This window comes from Lycium ferocissimum, chromosome 4 (assembly GCF_029784015.1).
Source record: "Lycium ferocissimum isolate CSIRO_LF1 chromosome 4, AGI_CSIRO_Lferr_CH_V1, whole genome shotgun sequence".
NCBI classification, from domain to species: Eukaryota; Viridiplantae; Streptophyta; class Magnoliopsida; order Solanales; family Solanaceae; genus Lycium; species Lycium ferocissimum.
Genome location: NC_081345.1, coordinates 25,914,314 through 25,926,993, shown reverse-complemented (window position 1 = coordinate 25,926,993; position 12,680 = coordinate 25,914,314). Strand labels below are relative to the sequence as shown.

The 12,680-nt window shown below is 34.4% G+C and overlaps 2 protein-coding genes and 1 pseudogene across 3 annotated transcripts; 2 read left to right on the top strand and 1 right to left on the bottom strand.

The window, feature by feature from the left end:
* Nucleotides 1-1,339: 1,339 nt before the first annotated feature.
* LOC132051977 (pentatricopeptide repeat-containing protein At1g33350-like) lies at nucleotides 1,340-3,149 on the top strand (annotated as a pseudogene).
* A 2,420-nt stretch (nucleotides 3,150-5,569) lies between these two features.
* Nucleotides 5,570-7,333, top strand: LOC132053877 (AP2-like ethylene-responsive transcription factor At1g79700). Its single transcript, XM_059445971.1, has 7 exons — nucleotides 5,570-5,820; nucleotides 5,913-6,004; nucleotides 6,104-6,192; nucleotides 6,279-6,352; nucleotides 6,446-6,496; nucleotides 6,595-6,671; nucleotides 6,762-7,333. Exons 1-7 carry the CDS (start codon nucleotides 5,570-5,572, stop codon nucleotides 7,331-7,333), a joined length of 1,206 nt encoding a protein of 401 aa, XP_059301954.1.
* A 195-nt stretch (nucleotides 7,334-7,528) lies between these two features.
* Nucleotides 7,529-11,437, bottom strand: LOC132051975 (dolichol-phosphate mannose synthase subunit 2). Of its 2 annotated transcripts, none has more exons than XM_059443267.1 (3): nucleotides 11,318-11,437; nucleotides 8,307-8,419; nucleotides 7,529-8,217 (listed from the first exon to the last, which is right to left on the bottom strand). In XM_059443267.1, the coding sequence occupies exons 2-3, from the start codon at nucleotides 8,394-8,396 to the stop codon at nucleotides 8,065-8,067; spliced, it is 243 nt and encodes an 80-aa protein (XP_059299250.1). In that variant the 5' UTR covers nucleotides 8,397-8,419; nucleotides 11,318-11,437; the 3' UTR covers nucleotides 7,529-8,064. The 2 variants fall into 2 exon arrangements, with proteins under 2 accessions (XP_059299250.1, XP_059299249.1); XM_059443266.1 differs by lacking the exon at nucleotides 11,318-11,437 and adding an exon at nucleotides 9,223-9,373 and having other exon boundaries at nucleotides 8,307-8,417.
* Nucleotides 11,438-12,680: the final 1,243 nt, after the last annotated feature.

The following is a 12,680-nucleotide window of genomic DNA, read 5'->3' as shown; positions in this document are numbered from 1 at the left end:
CCAGCCATCCAGACAAAGTGTTAGTAATGTTTCTAAATCTCCTCCCATGTTGAATCCGCGACTTTTGTAGGACAAAAAAAAAAAAAAAAAAAGTTAAAAAGTTAAACCAAACTAACACAAAAAAAAAAAAACAAAACTAGGTTTACAAATTTAGTGCGTTAAGAACCTTTAGTTAGCGGTCTTTTGCGTGAATGAGCATAACGAAAATCACCTCAAAATAAAGAGTAGCATAACACTTTATCCAAAAAGCAACGCCAAGCCATTTCCAAAGACAGTTTTGCCATTACATTTACATCTTAAATCATGTACTATTTACAATTTGGCGATACTTAAAATAATTTCCTACGCCTATTCGTCAACCATTACTCAAATTAGGTCATAACCTAATTATATTTAATTAATCTTAATATTAAATAGACGTCGTTTGAGTATGCTTGCAAGGTGTTGGATGAAACTAATTAAACCAAAATATTATTTTCCAAACCCAAATTTCGATGAATTGTTTTTCTCGAAATATTAAACAATAGGATAAGGTGTTCGATGCCAAATTTTTCACATGTTTGGGACTAATCTTTTAAGTTTTAAATTTTAACTTTTTTTTTTGGTGTGTGTGTAGCGCCTCATACTTTAAATATGTCGTGATCATTTTGTTACTTGTGTAGTTATTAGTACTGAAACTTTATCTCAACTCGTCTATTTTTTAGGCTTGGTAGTTAGTTTGAAAATTAAAAGTAACAACTTCTTGATAATATATAGTTTATAGGTTATATGATATTTTGAATTTGGAAAACGGTAATGTTAATTCAAAGTTTTTTTTTTTTTTTTCATTTCATGCAAAATTAAATAAGTTATTATCTTCTTATTTGATAATATTAGGGCTTAAAATGAGATTTATTCATTTCTCTATAATAGTTCTTCATAATTAAAAGTTACTACTTTTTAACATTTGAAATATTATTTTCAACCCAAAATGAGACAAGGGGAGTAAAATTAGTCTATTTAATATTAAGATTAATTAAATATAATTAGGTTACGACGCGTACAAGCAATGGTTGTCGAATAGGCTAGAGGAAATTATTTTCGATATTGATCAAAGATGTGGATTGAGACTCGACAATTAGCATTATAGTAAAAAACTTTTGGTCATAACTTAGTTGATTTTTTGGATAAAGAGTAACTATGGATTGTTTATCGTATTGCACTATGATGTGATCAATATGCTATTCACGAGAAATAAATTAGTGCGTGAAGTTCTTATGTTTTTCTTTTTTTTGTAAGTTTGGTTAAACATTTTTTTGAGATGGCAGATAGAGTGATTGATGTTAGTCATGAGTGTTCTTGGCTACCATTGAGGCGTCAAAGACTTAGATGGAAGGAAAAACAAAACTATGTTTACAAATCTATTATTAAGAACCTTTAGTTCATGGTCTTTTGCTATTAAAAATGCAAAATCACCTCAAAAAGCCTTAACACTTTATACCCAAATGCAACGCCAAGCCATACCCTTTGACAGTTTTGCCATTCTTTACACTCTTAAATCATGTACTCATTTACACAACCTTCCCTTAATATGTCACCTCCATGCCCATATACTCAAATTAGGGTTTAATATCCACGTGTATGTTGCCACGTGTCTGTTGAATGCGTATGCCGGGACGTCGTTTGAGTATGCTTGCAAGGTGTTCGATGAAATGCCTGTGAGAAATATTGTCACGTGGAACGCGATGATTACTTGTTTTTCTCGATCCGGGGATGTTAAAAATGCGAGGAAGGTGTTCGATGAAATGCCTTTGAGGGATTTAGCTTCGTGGTCTGCGATGATTGCTGGATACATGAATAATGGGCATTGGGAGGAAGGCGTGGCGCTTTTTCGAGAAATGGTGATTGTTGAAGAAGTAAAACCTGATCAAGTTACCGTTGGCCCGATATTATCGGGCTGTGCTGAAATGGGTGGTTCGATCGGGTTGCTTCTTGGGAAATCAGTGCATGGTTTCGCGGTTAAGAATAATTGGGAATTGAATGTGGAGCTTGGTACTTGTTTAGTAGACATGTATGCTAAATGTGGATTCTTGAATTTCGCTTCATTGGTATTCGATATGATGAATGATAGAAATGTGGTGACTTGGACTGCTTTAATTTGTGGAGCAGCAAAACATGGTTTTGGAAACGAAGCGTTGGAGATATTCAAGAAAATGAGACAAGGGGGTGTGGTGCCTAATGAGTTTACGTTTACTGGTGTACTTAGTGCTTGTGTACAAGCAGGGCTAGTCGATGAAGGTCGAGGATACTTTAAAATGATCAAAGAGTGTGGATTGAGACCGACAATTCAGGTTCTTATGGCTGCATGGTTGATTTATTTGGAAAGGCTGGATTGTTAGGGGAAGCATATGATGTGATCAATAGTATGTCACGAGAGCCTAATATAGTTATTTGGGGTTCCTTTTTGTCGTCTTGCAAGTTGCATAAACAGTTTGAGATGGCAGATAGAGTGATTGAGAGGGTCATGAATGTGGTGAGGCCAGAGAATGATGGAGGGGTTTATACCCTTATATCAGACTTGTATGTTCTGGGTGATAAATGGGCGGATGCCGAGAGGGTGAGGCAATTAATGCTCCATCAAAATGTGAGGAAAGCTAGAGGATCTAGTTTCATAAGAAATAATACAACATGAAGTACTATTAAACTGCAGCAGATTCTTGTTTCGACCATGATCTGGTCAAGGAAAAATTTATTTCTTCTGCCTGTTCTTGAAGTGACTTCTGCTGATAGTAGAATTAAGAAGGCGAGGATTTATCAAGTTGAGGAAAAGAAAGATACAACTTGTAATTGGAGAAGAAACTTAGACACTGGAAAAACATGCCGCATACTGAAAGGTGACATGTCACCAGATGATTAGCTATATATGAAAGGAATTCTGTTTATGACAGATTTTCAGTTCTAGATTTTGTACAGCCTCTGGACCTGAAATGCCTGGAGATACTGTTTCCTCGTTTTATAGTGTTGGAGAGCCTTCATTGTTGGTCTAATCAATCATAGTTTTTCAGTTTGAATGGAAACAGTAAACATTAATTAACTTCTTTCTTATTTGATTTTGTAAATGTCACAATTCCAAAAAATTTACACCGGGATATAATAATTCATTTGCTGATTGATCATGTTTTCATGTTTTATACCCTATAAGTTAATTAGTGAGAGTTAATTTGACGAGGACTTGAAAATCAATGTATTATATGCGCCTCAAAACCCATGGTTCGTATTTTCATCCATCAAGGACTTCCATCTTTAACCTAATATGAACCCAGGAAATTCCTCAAACATATTGCAGAGGCTGGCATTTTGATATCAATCTAGTGAGTCGAGAAGTGGAGCAAGTCAAAGAGGATGTCTAAGTTATAACAGGAAGTTGTGATCTTTAATCAACATCTCTAGCAATGTGAAGTTTGTCTGTAACATTTCAGATTATCAGGTTCAAACTTGGCAATTAACATTTAACCAGGTTTTATCGGCTCATCATCTCAGGTAGGATAAAACTCCTCAGGTTCTTCATGACGGATGAGCCTTTCTTTCTTGAAAGTCGATTAATTTTTAGAGCAATGTAAATGGGCGTTCGTGATTTCAAGACTTTTAAGTCACTGGAGTAAAAGACTTTGGTTCAATTTTACTGTATATGTTATCTACTTATCTTCACTGTTTGACAACATATCAGAGTTTGGTGCCCTATTGATTTACTTTGACCAGTTTTGATCCCGAAATAGATGAAGACAACAAACTTCCTCATCTTCTGCCATATATACTTATCAATATCATCATAAAAAGTTAGGACTAATAAACTAAGACGTGAACTTCAAAGTTCAAAAATACATTTAGTTTCTGTCATTCCACGAACCCCTTGCAATGCAACTGTATACCATTTGGTCACTTATTAAAATATATTACAGGTATTGTAAGTGAAAATAGCAAGCAACCTGGAAAATTCCAACATGCTACATCATATTACACTGTTTAGTAGTAAAAATTTCTTTACACCATTAATGTGTATAAGTTAAACACAATTCATACAATGTCTTCACACAAGGATATAAATGTTATGGCTTAATAACTAGTAGAATACTTGTATACAGTGCTTAAAGACCAACTCCTACATTTTTCTTCACCGCCTTTGAACAAAAACTACATGATGGGAAAGGGCCAATTGTCCAAACAACATATCACAATGAGAGAATATTATGAGATCCCTTCCATAGTTAGTAACGATTATCAACATCCACCAGACAAACAGAGACAGCAGAAAGACAAAAGAATCTGCCATAAACCTGACAAAATAAAACAAGAAAAGCATAAAAGTGGCCTTCGTAATGACGAAGAATCCTAGGAAACAGCCAAACTGCAAAGGCTAAACAACAAACTTAACCATTTGTCTAAATGGAAGGAGACAAATTATCAGCTTGGATTATCAAATAAAACCAAAAAACAGCTTGAATACGTTTAAAAGATTTCAATATCTCAAAGACAAAGGCCAGACGCTTTATTTTGACTTCTTTTGCATTTGTATTTACTTGTCTGCTCCCTATCTAGACAGCAAATTATCTATCTTTTCTTTCTTGTTGAGAGAGGGTGATAGTTTTAATTGCGTCATAAAGTTGTTGAAATTGTATTTGGAATAAATTCTGAGACAGCTCGTGTCCAATTTTGACACTTCTATTGAATGTGTAAAAAGCATGTATACCTAAACTCACATGAAAAAGAGTTGGAGTTGACTCAAATGACTAAAATCTCTTGAAATTCAAGCAGACTTAACAAATAGCATAAAACTTTTGAATTATAGTCCCAAATCAAATTTGTCTAGGCATAACAACTAGCTAGCACGAGTATTAAGGTTTTGCCGTTGTTGATACATTTACATTAGTTAGATTGGTGTTGGATCAGGGATGTAGGTGACTCCAATCACTCAGTCATTGTAGTTGTTTTATTATTGTCGTTATTATTTTATTTAAATTACAATTAATTTTAAGTTGTGGTATTATGCTTTAGACATGTTAGTCTTGAGGCATGTTGGTGCCACAATCGGAAAAGTCACGATCTGTTAGAGTACTTATATGGGCAATATTAATATATTACATAAGGTCTAAAGACGGATGAGATATATCCCGAATTTCATTGTAACCCCTAAATCTGGAATTTAAATAAATCAACTTGACACGTCATGTCAATATTATCAATTTAAGATTATAATTAAAGGGTAACAATTGTTAAAAGAAAATAAGTGGCTGTCATTTCTTAGATAAACCTTGAAAGTGTCAAACAATATTTTTGTTTTTTCCTTTATATTCATTTGAAGTCAAAAATTAAGTCATGTAAATAATATACTAATATCCAGGATAGAACTAAATTGGCTAATGGACACTCAAGTTGACATGAAATAATCGTTTCTTTTGTCTTAAGTCAAATTAGCTTGTTGACAGTATAAAACTAAACAAAGCAAAATGACAAAAGACTGAATACAATATATATACTGAATACAGCAACATCCATTTGTGTAGCAAGGCATCAAGAAAAGATTGAAAGAATAATGGATTTGAACACAAGTGTTAAATCTGAGATGGTGAGCCCTATAAAAAGAAGCATGTCCATGGTGGATTATGATATTCCAGAGACGAGGAAACGTGTGAAAAGACGAAGAAGGTCACACCCTGCAGTTGCACTGAATGATAACACTGCCCAACAAAGTGAGAAGCAGAAAATAGACTCATCTAAAGTTGATCAAAATATTGCTCATACACCTACTGTGAAGAGAAGTTCAAGATTCAGAGGAGTTAGCAGGTACTACTAATTGAAAATGAGTCACATTCTTGCCATTTTGGGACACATAGGTTTAAGAAACTAATTCTTGTTACAATTATCTTGGATTTTAGGCATCGATGGACGGGGCGTTATGAGGCTCATTTGTGGGACAAGGCTTCTTGGAATGTAACTCAGAAAAAGAAAGGAAAACAAGTCTATCTAGGTGAGTTCTGCAAAATTGGTGCTATAGACTAATTTTTTATTCAAGAATCGAATTTTTTAGTAATAGAAATTATATTTGTATGTTGTTTAAATTGAACAGGAGCATATGATGAAGAAGAATCTGCAGCCAGAGCCTATGATTTGGCTGCAATTAAGTACTGGGGCACATCAACTTTCACTAATTTTCCAGTATGAAATTGCTATTTTCATAGTCCTTTTGCTTGGAATTTTTTCTCTGTTTGATTAAAATATCTCGCATAATCTCTTTCCGGCAGATATCTGATTATGAGAAAGAAATTGAAATAATGCAAACTGTGACCAAGGAGGAGTACTTAGCCTCATTAAGAAGGTATTGAATTTGTTCAACTTGATTTCTAATCAGATTAAGATCAAATCATTTTAAAATCAAAATTTACCTAGAGTTTTTGCCCTTCTAATGCAGGAGAAGCAGTGGTTTTGCCCGAGGTGTATCTAAATACAGAGGAGTGGCAAGGTCAATAAATTTATTTCACTAATTGTTCTAGAACTTTTACCATCTGTTGTTCATAATTAGTAGTAACAAAAGATTTTGAATTGATCATATAACTTCAGGCATCATCACAATGGCAGATGGGAAGCAAGAATAGGACGAGTTTTTGGTAACAAATACCTCTACTTAGGTACTTACAGTAAGTACTTTCCCCCTATTATTTTCAGCACTGATCAAATCAAGACTGTTAAAATAAAGTACCAACTCGAATCTCTGTGTTTTTTTATAGGTACTCAAGAGGAAGCAGCTCGAGCTTATGATATTGCTGCAATTGAATACAGAGGGATTAACGCGGTGACTAACTTTGACTTAAGCACTTATATTAGATGGCTAAAACCTGGTGCCAATACTCAGATGGCATTCCAAGAATTAAGATCAGAAAATCAGGCTATACAAACCAAGAGTAACGACATGATTAACCCGATAAATGATCCTCAATTCACTTTTGGCTCCAATTATTTTACCACAACTAGAGAAACTCTGCCCCCTATTCCACAAAGCCAAGAACCTATTGAGAGAAAAATGCCCTTAAGTCCATGCAACAAGTCGTCTTCGCCTACAGCTCTCAGCCTTCTGCTCCGATCCTCCATGTATCGCAAGCTCGTGGAGAAGAATTCCACCACTAGTACTGATGAAAAGGACGAGTCAAACATGAACAACAAAGAAAAATTAAACATAGAAGATGAGTTTGTGTTTTATTCAAGTGATAAGTTGCCTGCATTGGAGTCAATGGGGAACGGTATTACTTCGTCTCATTTGTGTGATAGAGCAGGGCAGTCCTTTTGGAATGTGATGCCTTAAAATCATTTAACAGTTTAACAATTTGTAGAGAAAAATAACTGAAACTTTGTAGTCATCTAGGAATAGATGAGAAGTAGTTTCATCTAGGACTGTACATAAAATAAACAGAGAGAATGAAAGTATCTGTTCTCAAAGAAATCAGAACTATCAAATGCTTCTGGACTTGGAAAGATACAAAGTTGCAATTACAAAGAATGAGTTACAAGTATTGGTCTGCATTCAATAGTAAATGAGTTTAAATTGTATGCATTGATGGTGTAAAAGATATTTGCACAACTAAGTCAAGTACTAAATAGATTATAATCCTTTATTCCACCAACCAAACGAAGACAAGATGAGATTGCTGAATCATGAATAACAAAGAAAAGATGCTCCAGTCCCCAACCAAAGTGGAAACATCGACCTCCATATATTTATCAAAATATAGTCAGTTTTTGTAATGGCAGGGGTCTCCTTACTTTTCAATCTAAACCCCTCCTCCTTAGTTCTTCAAAGCCATGAACGACTAGACTACTGAATAGTTATTATAGGTAACAGACATTCCTAAAAAGCTACAAACACAAAATAGAGCTTGTTGTCTATATGTAGTGACTACTAGAAGGCATAACTAGAATTTTCAGATCACTGTCAACATATGAATAGAGAATTTTATGTGACACGAGCTGTTCAAGAGCAAAAGTATGAACTATCATATAATCCAAACAGCTACCAGCAGGCTTAGCAAGATTGTGTCATGCCTTCTTCTTTTTGGACTTGAGCATCACATATCCAATAAACATGCTCAGCAGGCAAATGAGTGCCATTCCAGCAAATACGGGAATAAGAATTGCATACTCTTGAGGTAGAAAATATTTGTGCACAAAATGATCAGTATCAACCAACGGCTGAAAGACAAAAAGATATATCAAACCAATGTAATAATGTAGGTCCTGAAAGTCACTACACCTTGTAAGGTAAAGAGAGAAAAACTGACCAGAATGATGACCCAAAAGGTATAATATGTGAAAATGGACAAACTAGTCACTGTCAAAAGCAGCCCAATCGTTCTATCTGCTAATTCCATAATGACTTTTGCTTGTGCAGACTGTAAATGAGGAATGCCATATTAAATTACAAACAAAACAAGGAAGCCTAAACAAAAATCACGGCCCATCTGACAGAAGTTTGTAAATGAATTACCAAAGAAATGAAAGCAGGAAAAGCATATATAGAGTAGGAGAGAGGCAATGCACATGGCAAGTGTGAAAGAATGTAACACACATGATCAAAAGTTAAGCATCACGCAAGCAAGACAAATGGCATCCATTCTTTCTCAAGAACAGAACTCTAAGATCAACTCAATCACTGTATAATTCAATATCTTCTGATTTAGTCATTTGAAAAGAACAGCAGTTATACGCTTGATGCATATGAAACATCAAGATGACAAAACAGAATAATGTCACAGTACCAAAGAATATATTGATTGGCAACGAAAAGACACTACTAATCCAATTTATATATCTCCCAACTTTTATCTGGTTTTATTGCACAGTATATGACTGAATTACCCTTGGCATCTATAGATAATAGAATCATCTACCAATCTTGTAGCAGTCCTCTATCCAGACCACACAAAGATTTTAACAACAAAGACGAGAGGAATGACACTTTTATAACACAGCACATTCCCCCAACCCCCCCCCCCCCCCCCAACCAAAAAAAAAAAAAAAAAATCTGGTATTGCATATCAGCTCCAGGGAAATAAAAGGACAGAACGGAGAAACCAGCAGATATTTGATCCAGTTATGTTTCCTCAGAGTGCACGGTGCACAGCTATGTTTTTATAGTGCTTCTGAAGTCTATCCAATATCAACAAGATTTCAATAAACAACAGGACAGGTCACTACCTTGAGGCTCTACAACCAGAACGTCTTTTGAAACCTCCAGCAGTATAAGATTCTGATAGCAACATCTCCAGATCTGAGTCTAAATGTTTTTTTCAAATATACAATTATAGTAGAATTTTTTTTGGAATGTTGGTCACTTATAAGTTAGAACACACAGAATTAAAGAATTGGTTTGCCTAAAGCACGTTGTCATGACACTGCCTCTTAATATCTGTGAAACTATTACGTGATTTTACTTTAGCATATCATGCTAATGGACATGTGGTTTCCTTCTGGAAGCATCATCAGATTTTTGCAAACAAATATTTGACAAAACCCATGAATCTTTTATCAATCATATCCAAAGCTGCATATACAATACTAGGATATCTCCAAGCTGAATAACACATACACCAAAACTGCCTATAGTTTCATTTCTGATACAACACGCCCTTTCCCTTATGTCTGTCTGCAATACAACTACTCTCCCTCACAATAAAAGGAGAAGGTTTGGTGTTGGACATGCATGTCGCAGATACTAAAATCAATGACGTACTGTTTATTCAATGATCTAACCATGCAAGTGACCAAGACTTGAAGTCTAGTGGTACCAGTGGAGTCTCCCATACAATAAATATGTGTTCAATACTCCTGCTCTTTCTCCCTTCACTAATCCTCTATGTAAAAAAAAAAAAAAAATACTTAAAAGAGAGAGAGAGAGAGAAGCATGCACATGCCTGCTTAACAATTATTTAGCAGCAAAAATTGAATTCTTGGCCTCCCAAAGGTGCCTAATTTTTTCCCCAGGAGGTAATATTTGCTCTAGCATAATGGAAATCATCAACTTAGAGAAGAGGAAATAACCAGTTTCATGTATATACATAAATGATGATAGAAGAGAAATGAAGAATCCCACAAGTCGCAAAATCCAGAGAAGTATATTTCAGCGGTAATCCCTACCACAAGAATTTCCAAAACTACCACAAGCTGTTACTATGGATGTGTTTGGTATGAAGGAGGAAAATGTTTTCTATGAAAATAAGGGGTTCCTTATTTATTTTTTTGTGTTCGGTACATGAGCATAAAATATTTATCCTAAAAGCATTTGTACATAATCTAGACAAATACTATGGGAGGTAGGGGTGGGGGTAGGGACAGTGGCGGATCCAGGATTTTCACTCAAGGGATTCGGAAAAACAATAAAAGCTAAATATAAAAAATAATGTTGTCCCTGGAATCGAACCTAGGATGCTAGAGATAATTTTGAACACCCTGGACCGCTTGAGCCAACCTTTTGCATTTGCTCGGGGTATTCAAAAGTTAATCTATGTACATAAACACAGAAAATCTACCCTATATATACATTATAATTTTTTGACGAGGGTGAACACCCTCCCCACCCTCTAAATCCACGCTGGGTAGGGGTGGGGGTGGGATGTGTGTGTTGGAGGGTGGAGGACACAATCATGGGGCTTTCCTACTTCCATTGGGGTAGTCATTTTCCTCAATTTTTTTTTTTTTTTTTGAACAGTTAACATATCTGTTATCAACAAAGAAAATACACCAAAAGTGTACTTTCAGTAGTAATTACAATAGTTAGAGAAAGCAAAACCTACCACCTAAAGCCCTATAAACAATCTAGAATACTAGTTATATCCTCTGCCTCTTGGGGGAATTCATGAATACACCATAAATAGAAAAACACTAGACAATTAATTTTCCTCAATTTTTGAGGAACTTGTTTTCCTAGAGAAAGTGTTTTTTGATCTGTAAATCATAGCTACAAAAAATGGGAGATAAATATCGGATATTAAAGCTAAGATAAATTATATAAACACTGTACATCAGTATTACAACTGTTTGTGACAATAATTTCTCGCGCTCAAAATAAATTCAGATTGTACTAACCTACGCGATTAATGTGAACACTGAGAACGTAATTGGTACATATTAATAAGAAAAATTCAATGCCGTAACTCTATGCATTGAAGAGTTTTACTGATATGGAAAAAAAAAAAAAAAAAGGGCATAAACAGCCAAACACTAATCATCCCTATAAATGAAATTCAATTCCTTACTTTTCACAGCGAGTTAAAAAAAATCACAATTAATGGAGAAATTACCTTGAAAATTTTCCGTTAAACAATTCCGTTAAAGAGCATGAAAATCGTTATAATCATCCAAATCGATATTGATTCCTTTGTGCTTCCATTAGTTTCATTTCACAGTAATTATCTCGTCGTTTGCACTTTTGTCCCTATTTTGTGCTGTCTTTAATTTTTGACCTTCAAATGGGCTTGTCTCTAATTTCGATCCTTGAAAATGGAACTTATTGCTCGAGTGGCGTAAGTTACGCAAAGAAATATTCGTAACTGTTGGCTCCCTTAAACAACTTATGCCTCTCCAGGAAAAAGTTCAATCCAACTTATGGCTCGAGTGGCATTTACGCATGGAAATATTCGTAACTTATGCCTAACGAATTTTTTTTTTATCTCCCTTTGAACCCACAACTTATCTAGGCTCCGGCCATAAATTTAATTTTAAGGGAAAAAATTAAGGTAAAAATTAAAATACCACCCCAAATGAAGAGCAATCCGCACAAAAAAAAACATACAATAAATGGGCCACGACCTTTTGGCAAAATAGTGTATGTTTTAGCCGCGTGTATTTATTTTCAAGATAATACGAAAACCGAATTAAAAAAAAAAAAAACATGATCCTTGATTTTAGCCTTTAATGGTGGAGCTATTAATATATATTTTTGATGTATTTCATGATTTTTTTTTTGATGTATTTAATTTTTTTTTTTTGCCATAATGTATTTCTACAACTTTTTTTATGTATTTCGGCTAAAGGCCCATTTTTTTTATGTATTTAGTCATTATTTTTTTTGATGTATTTCGGTGGTAAACGTTCCAATGCTAACAAAGAGAAACGAAGGCAAAAGGCATCAGATTCTCCAAATATATTCAAATTTTCGTGTATTTGAATGGATTTCAGAGCATGATACATTGTGTATCTCAATACCAAATTCAATTTGCATTTAATAGCATGACAAATACATCTTTTAAATAAACACATAATGTGTTCTTCAAATCTATTAACAAAATGTGTTTAATCCACATGGCTATGAATAAAGTAATTTATCAAAGACCTCATACATTCAAAAATAGTGTATTTGTGAGATGTAAAAGCTGAATGTATTTGTATTTCAAACTTTTAACAAATAGATTTCAATCAAGTTCTAATCATCCTTGTCCTTATAAAACCTTCAATGTCTCTAACACATAACATCTTTGTTAGTTTGGTCCTAAAAAAGATCAAAGCTTTGAGAACTAAAAAATAGATATGCATCATTCAAAAAAACCTAATCTAGTTACTCATCGCAACATAAACCCCAATCTCTCCTTAGCCTCTTATTTAAGCGGATCTTATTTGGTTGCACCGTCTCAAAAAATCAATCCATCACCGTACCGAAC